Source organism: Pleurodeles waltl, chromosome 12 (genome assembly GCF_031143425.1).
Source record: "Pleurodeles waltl isolate 20211129_DDA chromosome 12, aPleWal1.hap1.20221129, whole genome shotgun sequence".
NCBI classification, from domain to species: Eukaryota; Metazoa; Chordata; class Amphibia; order Caudata; family Salamandridae; genus Pleurodeles; species Pleurodeles waltl.
The window spans coordinates 356,254,105-356,272,760 of NC_090451.1; the positions used below are offsets into that span (position 1 = coordinate 356,254,105).

Genomic DNA, 18,656 nt, shown 5'->3' on the forward strand with positions numbered 1-18,656 from the left:
TAGGATGTTTAAAATGCATAATAATGCAATCCCCCTTAAAAACCTTTTCCTCTGGTCCAATCCAGCTCACTCTCCTTGTCATCAGGATTTCATCCACTCTGGCAGTTGGAAATATGAACTTGGGAGGCAGCCAATGTAAGACTATATTCCTTAGCTGTGCCGCTGATTCTGTTGTGCCAAAGGTGGTACATTGACCGTTACCGCCACATTAGGACAGCATGCCGGTGGTAGACTAACGGTAACTAAGTTAGGTATCTCCTCGTTATGGTTACCTTTCTCATGTCCCTCCACCTACTGTGGGCTACCAGGCCGGCACTCGGGCCACCGATCAGTCTGTCTAGTATCTACTAGTCTTTTGCAGAAGCACGTTGCATTTGATCTGCGTTTGCTTAAAAATTAGGTTTCACCAGGGTCAAACTGGCATATGGCGCAATCTGGCAGTGACAGAAGGGCTGATCCTAGAAGTCAGTGTGTGTGGGCTGTTTATGTGTTTGTTTTATGGTCTGGGGTGCGGGTTTCTAAGGTTAATTTCTCTGCTTTTACCACAAACATTGCCTTCACCAAGCACATAACCATGCAGTCTCCCATACCTTACAAAACCTGTACAGCATTTCTGTACAGGTACAAACCTGTCCCAATTAGTAAATGTGAGCCACTTTTTTAGCTATCTGAATCGCTAATGAGGGGCACTTTTATTTTAGTGCATGGGCCTAGTTTTATCCCAGTCACCCCGCCCCCTCCTCCGGTTTCATACTTTATTAGTACAATGGAAATCACAAGTGGGTGTGGCTACGCGCACTGCTAAATTACTAACTATGCCCATGAGCCTAAACTCCCAGCCAGGAACTAATCATGTATGCATTAACTACATTCAAGTTCTCAAATGCTGCAAAGTAACATGTTTACTGTTACCTAAATGGTCAGCCTCAGAAGGATAACTGGGCTCACAAAAAATCATGCTCACTATCCCCTCCTCTGTCCCAATGCCAATGCATAAAGGCTTGCCAGGCCCTTCCAGGCTCTCCCTTTTGATAATACTACTGACAATAGTTCAGTGGCAGGTATGGTGGTCTGCTGTCTCTGGCTAGCTGCTGTATATCCATGTCCTCTCTCTGCTGGACAGAAGGCCCCAAGCATCCAAACCTCCTTCCCTATTATGGCCCAGTTCCCCATGCTGACATTCACATAGAAGAAAGGATCACTGGGAGAAAAATTGGCGTTTTGGAAGCAACACATTTTTCGCCTTTCCAGGAATCGTGGCAACAGGGTATTTAAAAGTACAGTATTCGGATTGCTTGCACAGACACGGATAGAGATCACAAGTTACCCCAGTGTTTCAGAGTGAGGATTTAAAAACAATGACCACACTATACGTGTTCGTGCAAACATGCTTCACGCTTGCTGCTGAAATAAAAATCACAAACACAAAATGTATGCTTTTAATCAAAGAAAGCAGTTACAGAGAATGCATAGTTGATGTCTGAATTAACTTTGAGGTATGGTCATTTTATAAAAACCGATATTCAGTAATATTAATACTGTAAACGTCTGCATTGCATTTCACCAATTAATGTTTTCTTCCATTTCCGACGTTGCTGAAAGGCTGTGCACAGGAGAAGTTTTCATCACAATTGTGTAGCTCTGCAATAAAAGCCGGATACAGAAACAAATGGCTGCTCAGTACCAAAAGCCATTTTTTTGTTTGACTGTATTAATTTAAGAACTTTTCACTGGCAATGGGATCTGCTGATTTGGTGCTGGCTTGGCCTTGGGCCATGAATTCTTCTATCTCCTCCACTGTGCGTGGCACGCAGGTCAGTAACTCCATCCCATTAGCAGTCACAGCGATGTCATCCTCGATCCGAACCTGGGAGGCAGAAAGGAAACAGTCACTGGGTGTGGGGAACAACCTGGGCCACCCACTGAAGCGTCACTAGAATCCAGCCATTCTTAATGGATCTGGAGATACAGCAATTCTCCGGAAGTAAATTCTTCGCAAACAGTGGCTGCTATTTTTTGTTCTTTATGGTTTCAAGAGAGGGTACGCTTGTGATCTTAGGTTGTTCCCCCATATGCGTGTGGCAGTGCTGTCAGTGCCACTAGGTCTGCACCCGCCTGTAACCTGTGAGTCTAGGATCCAGGTGTATGACCAATATGTTAGTAACAGACTACAGTTGTTTACCCATACTTAAAGAGAGATATGCTTTCATCTCTTGTGCTATCCTAGGTCCCTCTTATGGATTCACTGTGTGGTTTCCATGCCATGATCTGGTATATTTGCTGTTCAAGGTGGACATTCCTCTTGCTTCTTACTCCGCTGCTACCAAGATTTTGTCCTAGCGACTATTAATTACATATATTTCTATGAACATGCCAAAAGTACAGTGTTCTGTAGGGTGTGGCTGTCATATTACAGAAACATACAGGTTTTTCAAGGACTCTGCTGCTTTTTCAAGAACCACGGACTAATGGACAACAGCCATCAGGGAAGGGTAAGATTTAGATTGTTTCGCAGCTTTCATATTTCAGTCTAATGTGTGTCCCTGGAGGATTCTTTACACCAGGGTGGCATTCTTGGAGCACAAATGGAGAAGCAAAGCAGTGCTGTGCGAATGTTATTTTATCGGCCTTCATAGGAGCATTGGTGAGCAATTCGATCACCTTAACGGGCTTGTGCCTTTCCTCGTTCGGTTGTCATTCCTAACTGACACCCACTGTCTTCATTTAAGATATACTTCCATCGTTCCCCATATCCTGACGTATTATTCCTTGCCTGCAACCTGAGTATTTGTAATGATCAATATGTGTAATGTTTCCCTAACCACTTCCGGTGACCAATCTTTCGGTCTCTTATAAGACATCCTGCCTTAATTGTCTTTAACAAATGGTTCTCTTCCCCTAAATTTTTTTAAAAGACCACAAAACTGTCATGGTGTGAGTTAACTGTCAAAATCTTTTTTCTGGTCTCCCTCCGCAGCATTTCCGGTGTCTAACCACACCTAATCACACGGTTGAAGCGCCTGGCAGCTACATCATCTGCAGAGTGTTAAACAGAGAAGGATTCATATGTATAATCCCAATCTTAGTTGGAAGATCGCAGTTATGCGATTCACTCCCAGAACTGCCTTCTGCTTGTCCTGTCCCTGATGAATTCTCCCTTCGCTCTCAATCCAGTCACTTCAAAATCACAACAGGGCCATACACACTTCAAAAAAGTAGTGGGAATTTGAAAAACACATTCCTTATTGGGGTGCATAAAATAAAATAAAGAGATAAAGTAAACATTTAGTAAAAGCAGTAGGAATTTTCAAAATGAATGTTTATTCGGTGTATAAAATGAAACAATGTAACCATAGCGTTCAAATATTTAAATGCCAGTTTCTAATATGTCTCATTGGTTTCTCATATAAAAATATGCACCAACAACAAAAAATATTGGCAAGTTTTGCTGTATTGGTATTTAAGTGAAAATTCGAAGGAAAAATTAGGAAATCCAAGAGTGTCATTTTCCATCAAGTTGATCACGTCATATGGAAATACAATGTCCAGTCTCAATTAGCTGCAACATTAGATTTACTGACAACACTAAAAACATTCAAGCACTCATTATGACTTACGTTATTTCACCTCGAGGAATATTTCTGAGTGAAATTCTGCACCTCGCAGTTCTAAATCTCTCCGGGCACGGAATTACCAGGTGCGCAATCTCAGGACCTGATACTTCTAGGCGCAGAAACGTCAGACCAATCTGTAGTGCTGCAGGGGTTGTGGGCAGCACCACCGCTCAATCCTTGCAGGACTACAGGGGAAACAATGTTCCCCCATGTCAAGCACAACCCAGCGCTACAGCCATGCCCCACCTCCCCACCTCCTGACACACACACCCTCCCTCCCACTGACACTTTCCACCTGAAGAGGACCTAGTATTACAGATCCAAGCAGTTATTCACCATTGCGGGGAAATAAACTAAAATTCTGGAATTTAGTGTGGGGAATACCAGCCGGCATCGCAGATTTTGGGTCCTGGGGTAAGCCACGACTAAATTCTGTAATGCTCATAATGATGCCCTTAGTGTAAACAAGCATTTATTTGCAATGCAATAGGTCTAGAATATTTCGAACAAGTTAATGGTCATCTTTTGACAGCAGCGCCCACGAGCAAAAACAAGAAAAGAAACTGAGAAAAGATGACTTGGCAACATAAAATAAAAGTTGGCTTTAAAAAATAAAACTTAGCAATTTTGTGCCTGCTGGGCACGTTTTTGCCATCCACAAACCTTCTGTTCGAAGTTAAAAATAACAAACAGTACCTCGATCACGTCGGGATCAGCGGCCGGGCTCTAATTAAGTTGCATTGATCAGTGCTTGATCCCTGTGCCACACAGAGAAACGGAAGTGATGCTTGGCGTGCCTTGACGAATTACGAGACTGTAAAGAAGAGTGCCACCAAACCAACACATGGTGAGCGACAGGTGGGCTCCAAGCCCTGTACTGAACACAGCAGTCTCTCGCAAGTGAGACGCATGCGCTACCGCATATACTCGCAGGCTCAACCCTAAAAATCACTTGCATATTATTTTAGCTCCAATCCCTGTAGTGTCCTGCTGGACACTGTCCAGTGTTTCCATCAGCCACTCTGCTGAGGGCTGGCTTCTATACTCACCCCACACCCATCCATCACAGCTGTCACCAGTGAGGTGACCCTACTAATAAAAAGGGGCGGGTGCATGTGCCCTGGGTCAATTATATGCACCTTCACTATGTGTCCGTGTCACCTTATTGCAGCAGCATGAGGGCCTACGGCCCCTAACACCACAATCCCGAGCACAATTTTTTAACCTAAATTTGCAAATGCTGTCATTTCAAATTATCTTGTAAAAATATTTAAACCGTGGTTCTGTATTGGAGAGCATGGAAACCAAACTGATCGCTAATGGAGAGACTAATACTTTACGTGCCCTGTCATGCCAAAAAAGTACTAGGGTTCTTAGTGTGGTACAGTAAAAAATGATGATTTTAAGACATTGGTCCAATGAGTACATACAATGAAGACGTTCACTTTTCTAAATTTGAATTTCTCCTCACCTTCCGAAGCGTTTTCCTAAAAATAATTCTTGTTATTAGCTACATTTTGTGTACTTGCTGGAGTCATTTTATTGTAGTATAAGATAAAGTACGTCCATCAGTGACGTGACCCTATCGTGGTTTCTTTAGCAGACATCTGATCTTTCCAAGTGACGTTACTTGACATTTTTCCCCCAAAACATATTTCGCACACACGATTTTGTGTGAGCCCTCTGCCAATTACAGTGTATGGAGACTGTACTGGCTGCATAACAAGGGCGTTGGGAATACGGAGCGCAGTATAGCACCAAAGTCTGCCACAGTCTTTGATGCTTTAATTTGACCAAGTCGCAAGATGATGAGCAATAAGCATGTTTGCATTCTGAGCATTCCGGGAAGCAAATAAGGGCATAGAGGCAATTTCTGGACGCAGAATTGGACATAGATAATTGTCAGGCCTCATTTAAAGCTAAAAGAAAGGCATCAAAAATTGACGGATGTCCAATCTGCCCAGTTTATGTTTCCCACGCCTCGGTGAGAGGCAGGGAAATACTGTGCTTTCAAAGGCAGAGCTATTGGAGGAAAAGTCCTTACAGGTACAGGGCCGCCGGCCAAGACGGCGTGAGAAGGCCTGGACTAATGACTGCAGGCCTCTTGATCCCGTGTTAGCTGTTTTGTTTAGGTCTGGTGTGAGACAAAAACTTTTGATTTTAGTAAAATTATATGTAATTAATATACTTACAATGACTCTCAGTCAGCTCTCCATCTTTTGGTCTGCTATTTGGGAATAAACACTTTCTGTTAAATAAAAAAAAACCTGTCTAGAGGGAAAAGCTATATTTTAAAGGTGAAACGATGCTGGGCTGGTCGAGGCAGGCTTCTGACATTCGTTCTGTCTGGAAGAAATCTGCTATACTTAAATTACAAACCCTGATTAAGGACTGCTTTTACGTTATGTGTCTCACTTAGCTAAACCTCAATTACCACGTTCTTGCATGGACTGACAGCTATTGTTTACTTGACTTGGTACTAGGCTAAAGTTAATGCCTCAAACCCCTGTTTTATGTTTGGCTACAAACAGGGGTATCTGTCTGTCAATGCCTCATGTTGGCACAGCACACAACATACATGAAGGGTTGGTGTCAGCCCTATTCAGCAGTAGTTTGTCTGGACGAGCCTTGTTCCAGCACTGGGCCTGTGGGCTGTCTGCCACATTCTGGATCAGCCACAGTGTTGTCTGCTGGTGTTCATTTTCTGCAGTTATTTCTAGATTTCATTGGTGATGGAGTAGTAAAAAGTAGTTCTTGCCTTGCTTTTGAGTTGGTTGAAGGAGCTTTTTTTGTAGCTGTTTTCTATGTGCAAACTTTTGTTGTGTAAGACTGTGGATACGCTGCTTTTGACTCTGCCAACATAAAAGGTTTTTGGAATGCAACACTAGTTGTAATGTTTGAAGTTCCAGTTTGGGTTCTCTCATAAGAACGATAAATGTGAAAAACGTTACCATTCATCATTAAATATCCAACCCCCCTTCTAAGGTGGCCCCCGTGTGAACCCGAAGACGCAGCAATCCTAGATTAGGACATGCCTCAGGCGATGCAGTGAGATATTAACCGCACTTTCAAAGACGAGCTATCATTTTATGAATGTCCTGTGCCCTCACTATGCGTCTTGCTTCTGGGTCAGCCTGTCGCCCTTTATTTAAAGTACCACGTGGCTTCTCTGTCGCTGCCTGGGCTGCTCATTTAACATGCAAAGTGCCCAGGCATCCCTTGAAGCGCCCCCTGGGCACCTCAGTTCCAACTGCCCCGTCTCGGTCCTACACATTCCAATACTGCAGCCGGCGCTGCGAAGGACCAATGGGGCTCGCGACCCCACCTTCACCCCTGTAGTTCCTCAGCCTCCCACCGCCTGCTCAGCTGGCAACACATGCTCTAGCATTTCTCTGCAGGGGATGTGTTGCATGGATCAGAGGCCACCGAGGACCTAAGCTTGTCACATGACGGCTGTGGTGCTGCAGGCGGTGTAGATCCAGCATCCAGCCTCCGATGCAGGGCCAACGCCACTGCACAGTCTCCAGGAGCTCCACTACCTTTTCTTCCCTATTGTAATGGTTGCTAGTGGGGTGTCCTGCTGGTTGATGCACTGTAGACAGCAGCACTCCCTTGCCTGCATCGAGTATCAATGGTGGTGCAGTCCGGAACATTAATGCTTACAGAGTCAAGCACTTAACAACGAGTAATGGTACATACCTGACCATGCACTAAGGGGAATATCTGGGCATTCAGTGAAGATTTCTTGGTGATGGAGCAAATCTGAATAGCCACTCACTACTACTGAGTACTGGATCAAAGCACCGTCTGAGTTGCAAAAGGAAGACGGAACGAACGCAAAAGCACGCTCATTTATCAATTTTTTCACTCATGCACTCATCCATCCCGCCCTCAAAGCACTCAGACAGCCTTCACACTCATTATTTCATTCAAGTTGTGACAGATACATTCATGCATCCATCTGTGCACTCACACATCCATCCATCATGCAACCCATTCTCACTTTCAACCATCCACATGTCAATTAATAAGGAACATTGAGTTATACAAACGCCAGATCTGTGGCTTTGCTTGCTAAAGCGTGTTTGATTCGGTAGAAGCCTGTTAAAAAGTTGCAGTCATGGACATCTTCAGTTTCAATATACTTCAGGCTCAGATGGGTTATTATAATATGGCTCAACATAATGGGTTTGCATACTGTCTGTCAGCCTGTACTGTCGTATGAATTTGAATCGTGAATTGTTCCTCCAGTAGTAGTGTGGGGTAATGACTTAAAAAGTCCATGCAGAGCCATATCACATGACAAACAATAGGCCAGTTTCTAAGTGCCTCTGCCCATCAATGCTGGAAGAGCAGATAGTTACCCAACTTTTACAGACCTTCGCTGAAGAGAACCATCTTGCTGGTTCAAGCCTAGCTGCCTTCCCTTTGGCCGGAGCTTGGCATTGAACTGTTCATCACTGCTTATCCTGGATGATATGAGGAGAGGAGCTCGAGAAAGCCGATTCTCAGCACATTTCTTGTACATCTGTCTGCAGACTTCAATGGCATTGACCAAGCTTCGCTCCTTACCAGTTTCCACAAGTGTGTCTACCATTCGATTGTGCTGGACTAGAAGAAAGTAGATGGTAACAATGTCTCCTTTTCCATCCATTCCCCTGCCAATGACTTGTGATGCCCCTTTGGGTGTAGCTCGGTGTATCCTGTTTAACATTTACTTGGTTTTGCTCAAGTATTTGTTCTATTATTTTTACATTTTGTATAAACTTTGCTGATGGCATGCAATTATTTAATATTTTACCAAACGTTTGTGACTGAAAGGTCTTCTTAGAGCACCTACTTGGCACTGAACATAGAGCACCAACAACTTTGGAATGAATCCAAGAAAACTGAGATCATGAAAGAAGGCGGGCCCAGTATACACTGGTCAGTGGACATATGGCCCAAGAGCCTGATTGACACTTCGCTTACTTGGGACCGAGGCCCTTAGGCACCCATGTCCTGACAAAACTGGCCATGGTGCCTTCAAGGCTAAACTGTGTGAGCCGTCATTCTGGGAAGTCCAAAATATAGGACGTACAAAGTGCCGCAGCTGCTAAATCCCACAGGGCCAGCCCTGGGGTACTTGAGACACTGGGACGACTCCCCCTTCCATTCCAGTATTGCATTAATTGTCCTGCCACTGTGCAGCTCACAATGTAGAACCATGCCTAACTCGCTCCAAGAGATTGACACTATTCCATCCTACTTGTACTCTGCATCTTGCCAGCCTTCGAAGCCGGGTAATTCTAAACTACAAAAACAAAAAAAGGAGTTGAGGCTGTGCTTTCTTAGCACTGCCTGTTCTGCCGTGCACATACCTTCTTCTCCTAAGACTGACTATCACCTGGTCTTAGTACAGAAACTCAATATAGAGTGTTTCTCCTTTATCAAATTAAGACTCACAAAGGGTATGTTATGTTATCTGCTATAAGTTGCACAGTCTGTATAATGTTGCAGCACTGTCTCTTAGCATCAAAGTGCTGCTATGGTGGAGAACGATGTGCTTTATGAACTGCTTGTGACAAACACTGCTGTATCAAACACTGAACATTTAAATATTTGTTGATTGGAATGTTGTTGCAATGCAAGACACAGGCGTTAAAAAGTAGGACTAGTATCTCAGTGTGGTGACTCTTGAATTCCTGGAGGGAGATATATTACCCTCCTGATGACACTAATCGAACATTCACCTTGTGGGGGAGAGAACCAGGGCAGTTTTGGCCTGCATGAAGTTCTCTTCTTTAACTTGGAAGCGCAGGTACATATTCAAAGTAAGGTCCTCTACCCTTCTCCAGAAGGCACCAGCTGGCTTCTCCGGACACTCCTGTTCCTTTTCTTTTCTTGACCACTGTAAAAATTGCAAGCCAACTGTGGATTGCATATGGGGTAGCTGCCAGAAAGCTGTCCTGAGGGCTGCAAGCTTAAGGGCAGTGCAGTTAGTTACATGTACGAGAGGAGCCAGTCTCCTGTCACCTACCTATCACCCGAGTTACATCACTTAAATCAACATACTATTTTATGATCTGAAGTTGGGACTTCTGGGTCTTCTCTTTTAGTTTAAGATGCATTTTATGCTTTGGGCCTGAAACAAATGATAACAGGTAATTTTGGATATCTTTTTATTCTGCACAGTGCAAAAAAAAAAAAAGGGAGCACACTGCCTCACACTCCAGCAAAAAGTTGGCCCCAATGCATCTTGGTAAATGCAGTCAGATTCTTTCACATTAACAAAAGTAATCAAAGTCTTTCACCTTAGTAGGTGCAGCAAGTGCTGTATATCTCTGGACACGTGTTTCTGGGCTTCTTTTTATTCTGACATGTTGAAGATATCCAGGAAATGCCACCATTTCTATTCCAGTTTCCCACACTCTGAGACAGGCATCAGGTGAGATTACAGAAACATCTTCTGGTGGTAGAGTAGATATTTGCAGTTGGGCATTTGTCATACTGTGGCATACAACCCTCTGTAAATATCAAACTTTAGCAGGAGAGCAGGACATGCAAGTTTCATGTAACGAAACAATCATCCCATGAGGGGGAGATCATTTGACAATGCTATGAGAAGCATTCACAGCAACATAGTTGTCAGGCTTGAAACAGAAGATTTTACATTCTTCATAAAAACAGTTTTAAAACTAAGGATGGCGCCGGGACTGGGTTAACATAAAGTGAGCAAATCTTTACCAGTCATTTGTCCCAGTGGGATGCCAAACTCATGCCAAAATGAAGCATTTCATAACCACTGGTCCAACTGGAGATGGATACGTGGACATCTCAAAAATGGATGTCACCAACACCACCACCATCTTGGAGCATTGGTGTAGACACAACATGGCTGGTGTAAGCGAAAAGAGGGATTTCTAACACTAACAGTGCACCATGAGCCTCAAATTTTAGCACTGACAGTAAAATACTAGACTGATTGCTACTTACAAGACCAGCTCAAAAGTCGCCAACTCCAGCAACTTCTGGACATTTAAGAAGCGGCTATAGGGGAAAGACTAGATGAAGGCAAGAAGAAACAAAGAGGGAAAGGTGGAAGGGAGAGCCTTAAACCCAGCCTGACTAAAGACAAAACGTAGGTTCTTGAATGATTTTTCCTCCCAGCTTGTGGAAAATGTATGCACCTCCATGCACCACAACAAAAATATAGCTGATCATATTTATGTTATATACTTATGACTTGGGCACCATGCCACATTTGTCTCTTTGCAAGGAACAAAAAGACCAGAATCCTGTCCACATCAAGAAATTTGGTACACAAAAATCCTGTTAACAATTTACAAAGCCAGAGCACAGGACCGTTCCCTAACAAGATTATTTTTTAGAGCTTTTGGACACACTCTGTGTACATGTTCCCCTTTTAAACACATTTGAAAATGCATTTAAATGTCTGGTCCCTCAGACCCTTAAGCACCTGACACCGAACAGCTTTTCCTGAAATGAGATAAGTAGATGAGGGACACTAAACCAGATTTTAAAAACTAAACTACCAGAAGTTTACAAACGTTCCTCTAAAATATAGAGGGCTTTCGGGACTGGCAAAACCATATAGAAAATGATTAACACCATGAATATCCATGAGTAGCCTTGGATTGATTGACAGCTAGTCAAAATATGCCATTCTTAGGGAGAGACAAACACGGACTTTAAAATCTAAGCAATGTTCTCAGATGCAAGGTTAAATAAAGTAAAGTACAAACCCTAAAACAAACCCAAGGTGAATTGAGCTGTTGTAAGAATAGCAGAACACGTGTGCTTTATCAGTGCAACGTTTCTCAAAACGTGGATTGCATTATTTTTCCTGTAAATTCGATAAAATGTACAAAAAACAAAGGGCATTAGACCCTGGGCAGAGTATTTATCACAGAGACAGGTCAGAATGGCAGCAGGATCGTATTGTCCATTGTGGAAACATAAGTAACACCTGATAATCCCTCATGTGAATCGGGTTACTTATCCTATCCCAAGGGTTACACATCGTATCTAAAAATGGTGCCCCCCCCCCCCTGGGTGTCGAATCAGGATACTCAGCACTGTTTGGTTTGGCTAATTTCAAGGCTTCCCCTTCCAGCCATTTGTAGGCCAAAACCTTTTTTCTTAACCAGCTACGATACAAACCATTCAAATCACTCGGGTTAGAGGAAATGGAAGGTCTACCTAATTTATTACAGACGTGTCCCAGACAGTGAAGCAAGGGGTTCTGTGGACCCACATGACAGTACAAACATTCTTAAATCACCTCCCTATTGAAGGTTGTCCCAGATAGAGCGCCGTAGGAGAGCTTGGGTTATGTAGTCTTCCACATAAGCCAGCATGAGCTCCTCGCGGATAGCCTAAGTGGCAGAGCTAGCTGGAACTCTCCGGATGTGCCTGGAGGCTCTACTTTCCTCTGACTGCAGAGCACTTACCTTTTTATACCCCCCACACTCCTGAGCCGTAACGTTAAAACTGGCAAACACTTCCTCGTATACACTTCCAGAAGTGGTGTAACAGGCTTCTTGCCAATGTTGGCCACCAAATGAAACAAAAAACCAAGAGAATTCCTAAATTCCAACTGCCCCATCCCTAAGCACGAAAGACAGGTACTCAGTGAATTGAAAGGAACTCCGAAATAAGTTATTTTATGAAGTATGGCAAACGATTTTCCCTGGATGTCAAAACAGCAGGATATGAGACTCCTCAGACCACACACAATCACAAACGTTTCAGTAAAATATGTTTCCAAACTTAATTGGCCCATAAAGTCAATGAAAGCATCCAATAACATATTAAGCCCATTGTGAGTTCTCAAAACAAGAACAGTGTTGTCTGCATATAATAACACAGGCACAGGACTACCCCTAATTGCCGGCATGTCCCAGCCCTTCTTAATTAGGGTTGCATCAAGCCTGTTAATCTACAATAAAATAGTGATAGAATGAGCACACAGCCCTGGCAGACCCCCCCCCCCCCCGGGAAAGGCTAAGAGAGTCAGTGCACTCGCTGTTCTTCCCAAACCTAACAGAGGCCAGTACATCATAACAGAGAGCTCTTTAGAACGACAGAACGCCCTTCTCTATACCCATGGGTTTCAATATCCCGGAGACCACACTTTCAAACACACAAGGCGTCCATAAAAGCCAGGTGGACTGAGCTAAACTTTTCAACAGTATATTTGCCTATCATAAGATGTAAATTAAGGCACTGCTCAATCATACAAATACCAGCTCTAAACCCATACTGCACATTGGACAACACAGAGTAGTCTGATACCCAGGAGGTCAGTCTGTCAAAGACCATCCTACCAACAATTTCTACTACGAAATTTAACTGGGAAATTGATTGGTAGCAGCTGGGACAGGACAGATTTCCTTTCTTAAAGACAGGAACAATAATAGCTGAACATCAAGCCTGGGCAAATCGATTTCAACAGGCAGAAGTACTATGCTGGTCAATATCTGGGCCCAAACATGAGTCCATAGGAACCCCGTCAGGACAAAAAGCTTTTCTAGGAGGGCTGTTTTTTAATGCATGAGTCACCTCATCAAGGGAGAACACCACATCAATAGGAAAAGTTGGAGAAGAAAGTTCAGTTCCCATAACAATACCTGCCCCTGAACAATAAATCCTTACGAAGTGTCCACGCACACGTTGGGAGCGATGTTAAAGCTCATGCTTCTGACACCAGAACTAGATAACTTATTATGGTTAACAAGTATGCCAGAACATAGAAGTATCTCAGAGCCTACAGGAAAGAAAGAAGTATCTCTGAGGTTACATGAAAGAACCATTTCATGAAATGTGTCACTCTGCAGCTCAAGTTTCCTTTTCCTCAAAGCTACATTGTACTCCCTCCTACATTCTGCAACCGCTGCTCTATTTCTTGAAGTTTGACGCGATAGTCTATGGAGGGGATTGCAGACTTGTCTACACACCTTGTCAAACCAGGAAGGTTGGTTATTCCCCACATGGTTCGGAGGCTTGGCGAGAAAGCCCTAATTGCCTGGCCCAAATAGATGTAAGGTTTAATACTAGTAAGTGGGTCCTCCTCAAGAGGTAGACGTGTTAACCAAAGTCAGGTGATTAAAACAAAGCGTAGTCAGCAGATTGGCCATGTTTACAAATCACTATACCCAAGTAATACAGGCCCTTCCAGGCCAATATTGGGCCAAGGAGAAGAGTTAAAAGTAAAAATAAGAACAAAGAAAACAAGTCGGAACAGGACTCCAATAGTGGAACAGGAAACTGTTCCTTTAGCAAGAAAAGCCCTCACACACCTAGATAGGTGTCATGCTTCATCACTGGACCTGCTCCTCGTCGAGCCGATGCTGCAATACTCAATGGGCATCCACAAGACGGCTCTTTGGCAAGATCTTATTTCCAAAGCCATATGTGAAGTGTATGTGTGAATAAGGCCTATAATGTAGATTGGTGTGTCTTTGTGATGTGCAGCTAGGTGAATGTCTAAAATGGCTAAGTAGTTCTCTAAATGTAATTTTATCCACGGAGTCTACTTGTCAGATTAAAATCGCAGTGGCTATCGTAAGATGCAACGGTCAATGATAGATATGCGGAAAAACAAGGCCAACATTTCTCTTGGCTCAATTTAGTCAGTAATGATAAAGTTTGAATTTGTCAGGGCCAATGTAGCTATAATCTACACAATGGTTGGAAACTTAAAGGTATCCAAACCCCGTTAGCCTCTCTATAGTGTAATGGTACGTACACAAAGGTCTTTGTGAAGGACGAGTCGATCCAACTCAGGTAGTTTTTCTGCCTCCTCTTTGGGAAGCAGAGAGGATGCTGATTTAACATCAAGGTCATTGCATAGACTCCACCGATTAACCTACCGCGGCCCTGCCTCCTCTACACCAGCCTGCTCCCATTATTCAGGGTTGAGATATCCCTCCCCAAGCCTCAAAAAATCTACTCGCTGGCAGGTTTTTCCTAACACAGAACATTGAAATAACTAAGTATACTGTACAAACATTTCAAAATATCTCAGTAGTTATGAAAGACCATTTTTTGTACTTCTGTGTGATGAAAAACCCATTTTAATAGGATGAAAACAAATCAGACTACTTTACTTGGTGATATGCAAATGATAAATATGTTTTCCGAAACCCAGTTTTCACAGACTATTGTTAACACACTATATAGTTTTATCAGTAAAGTTAGTGGGAAATGTTTTGGACATTTCTTGGAAATGTACTGTCTGTAAATGACAGTGTGTTACAATGTCATGCTTTAGTAACATATTTATTAAAAGTGAGTGCTTAAACAAATGGAGAAGCACTCCTGTCCTGATGGGAAAGCAATTAGTAAAGTAAGAGGCCAGTCATGGATCATGTGTACCCTCTATGTGGGCTAGAATTATTATACATGAAGCAAACGTTTTGTCTATTTAATTAAACAAATTAGTTTTCTTTACAGCAAAAATGCTGAATTCACATATTTAAAGGTGCACTCACGTGAGAATGAAGAAAAAGGCGACTGTAAAATAAAATATTTGCCTAGGATCACACAATTTGAGACCCGTTTCTGGGTCAAGTAGCTAACAATTAGGTTGTCTAGATCATTCAGGTTACATGCCCTGCGGGTCTAGTAACATTTTTATATTTTTTTCAAGGCCTGAAACATACTGGGACATTGGTCCCCTCCGCAGGCCAATTCAACAGGTGTCTGGTCACAGATGTGTAATCACTGACAGACGCCTCCAATGAAAGTAGCTACATAGGAGTCGGTGGAACAACCTGCTCTATTACATTACATAAATCAAGATTCACCAATAGAACAGTTCTTACTCCCACGACTCCACAGGAACTCCCTTCACGCAATTTTACCTTTCAAAATATAAATGAGGTATGGCCGTATAATTCTTGCTTGGACACCCACTGTCATATCCTTATAATCACACGTGGGATTATGTTGCTACTCTCAGCCAATCCAATATTTCATTGTGGCATTTGGCTTCTCAACCTTTTTCCATGGTTTTTCAACTACGGTGTCATATTAGTATCCACTTTCTCACCGGTATATATAATTCTCTCTTCTTCTTTTCTATATATACAATCACTACACTATTAAGGTGATACAATATTCTTGCTCTATATCTTCAATCGAATCACGTTCACCACACGGGCTTTCTCTTTCTTTCTCCTTTCTGTTATCAGGCTCGCACATCTTTGTTTTATTCACATTTCACACCAAAATACATCCCATTAATACCAACTAGATTCATGATTGTTATATTACATCTTTCACAGCCTTGAAAAAGTCAAGAATGACGAAACACGTGTTGGCTGTTTTCTTACCATTCTGGAACCTATCTACAAGCAACCTCATGAATGTTTTTCATTGAATCGGGATATCTTGTTTTTCCTGAAACACTATTAAATAGTAAATGTTTCATACTACGATCATGTGATGTGCCGTGGTTTTCTCATCATTTACATGGACTCCACAGGGCTATCAGCTCCATCTGTTAAGGGTGGGGACATGAATGACACTGGAGCCAATTGACTACTGGGCTGCTAAATACACAGAAGGACATTAGGAGAAAAATGTATATACTCAAAGGGCACTTATGCTAAGGGGACATTGGAACAAAGTTCTCAGTTATGAACTTGTGCATGCTAGGAGGCGTCATTAAGGTTTCAACAATCCAGGGAGAAAGTATAGTAAAACATGGGCTTCAGCAACGCTGGAGCAACTGGGTTGAACATGGGCTGTACCAAAGAAAATGTCTTTATCAATGAAGACGGGGATGAAGAATGCATTGGTGAAGGAGGAGGAACTGAATGCCCAACTGTTAGAAATGGGGTCTCTAGTTGGCAGTCGGTTTGCACCCTGTCTAAGTAGGGACCCTTACTCTAGTCAGGATAAGGGAGATTCCCAACTCAGATAAACCCTTCTGACCCCCTTGGTAGCTTGGAACAAGCAGTCAGGCTTATCTCAGAAGCATTTGCACATAACACACAGTAATACAGTGAAAACACTACAAAAGGCAACAACACCAATTTTAGAAAAATGGCCAATATTTATCCTTGTAAATCAAGACCAAAACGAGAAAACCCAACATAAAGTAACAAAGATATGAATTTCGCAAGAATTACTTAAAAATACAGTTCCTTGAAGTCGATAGCTCCATCTGGGGCTATCATGGCATCATGAACAATGAATCCAACAGTTCAGGACGGCCGCGGAGTCACGGGCCAGCTACGGTGTCGGGAAGACCAGCAAACAGTAACTTGGAAATGTAGGGCGTCCTGATCCTCGTGATGAGATCCAGAGTGCGGCGTTGCAGGCGTCAGTTCCAGAGGTCGGTGTGGGGCTCGTCGGGCCCTTGAAGTCATGCATTGTAGATCGAACTCCGAGCTGATGATGAAGTCAGGAGCACTGGCCTCGATGGCATCAGGGCTGCGGTGTGAAGCCGGACGGTGCAATGTGCGGTGCCCACAGGTCACGGTGCAGGAAGATGTTCGGTGACAGCGTCACATGGCGCCGGTGGGACCAGGGCTGCGGTGTGAAGCGGGACAGTGCGGTGTCTCCAGGTCATGGTGCAGGCAGCAGCGTCATCCTTGCTGAAGCGCTGTCGTCGGTAGGCCCAAGGCGGTGGTGTGGCGCGGGCGAGTTACAGACCATCGTCACCGGGGATGCCAAGGCTGCAGTGTGAGCAAGGCGATGCGGAGTGCAGGGCCCACAGGTCGGGGTGCAAGCAGTGGCTCGGTGAAGGTGTCAGTGAGACAAGGGTTGTGTTGTGGCATGGGGCATGGCTCCGCGTGGCATTGTCAGGTCACGGTGCAGTCAGCAGCGTCATTGACGGCGTTCCAGTATTTTTTTTTCTGTTGCACAAAACACACAGTTCCCAGTGCTGCAGGCAGATGAAGCTGAAGTCTTTAATATCCCTGAGACTTCCAACAGGAGGCAAGCTGTACTCCAAGCTCTTGGAGAAACTTCACAAGCAGGATACACAGCATAGTCCAGTCTTTGCCCTCTTTAAGGCAGGAGCAGCAACTGCAGGCCAACCCAGCAAAGCGAACACAGCAAAGGGGCAGTACTCCTCCTCCAGCTCGTCTCCTCGGCAGAGGTTCATCTTGATCCAGAAGTGTTCTAAAAGTCTGGGGTTTTGGGCCCACTACTTATACTCATTTCTGCCTTTGAAGTAGGCAAATGTCAAAGGAAAGTCAATTGTTCACAAGATTCTACCTTGCCCAGGCTTGGACTCAGACACACTCCAGGGGGTCGGAGACTGCATTGTGTGAGGACAGGCACAGCCCTTTCAGATGTAAGTGTCAGCTCCCCCCTCCCCACTCTAACCCAGGAGACTCATCAGGATATGCAGGCTACAACTCAGCTCCCTTTGTGTCACAGTCTAGAAGGAATTCACAACAGCCCAACTGTCAGTCTGACCCAGGCATGGAATACACAAACAGGCAGAGGCACAGAATGATTAAAGCAAAAAAAATGCCCACTTTCTAAAGTGGCATTTTCAAACAGACAATCTAAAAATCAACTCTACCAAAAGATGTATATTTAAATTGTGAGTTCAGAGACCCCTAACTCCATTTCTCAATCTGCCCCCAATGGGAAACTGCACTTAAAAGATATTTAAAGGCAGTTCCCATGTTAACCTATGGGAGAAATAGGATTTGCAATAGTGAAAAACGAATTTGGCAGTATTTCACTAACAGGACATGTAAAACACAACAGTACATGTCATACCTTTTAAATACACTGCACTCTGCCCATGGGGCTACCTAGGGCCTACCTCAGGGGTCACTCATGTGGTAAAAGTGAAGGTTGGGGCCTGGCAAGTGAGTGCACTTGCAAGGTCGAATTGGCAGTTTAAAACCGCACACACAGACACTGCTGTGGCAGGTCTGAGACATGTTTACAGGCTACTCATGTGAGTGGCACAATCAGTGTTGCAGGCCCACTAGTAGCATTTGATTTACAGGCCCAGGGCACACATGGTGCACTTTACTAGGGACTTAATAATAAATCAAACATACCAAT

General features: G+C 43.6%; 1 protein-coding gene across 1 annotated transcript in view; it reads right to left on the reverse strand.

Moving 5' to 3' along the window:
* Positions 1 to 1,425: 1,425 nt before the first annotated feature.
* The window catches only part of PEPD (peptidase D), a 215,020-nt gene continuing 197,789 nt past the window's right edge, over positions 1,426 to 18,656 (reverse strand). The window contains exon 15 of the mRNA XM_069216573.1: positions 1,426 to 1,867. Coding sequence (XP_069072674.1) covers positions 1,712 to 1,867 — 156 coding nt within the window. The 3' untranslated portion in view covers positions 1,426 to 1,711. The remainder of the gene's footprint in view (positions 1,868 to 18,656) is intronic.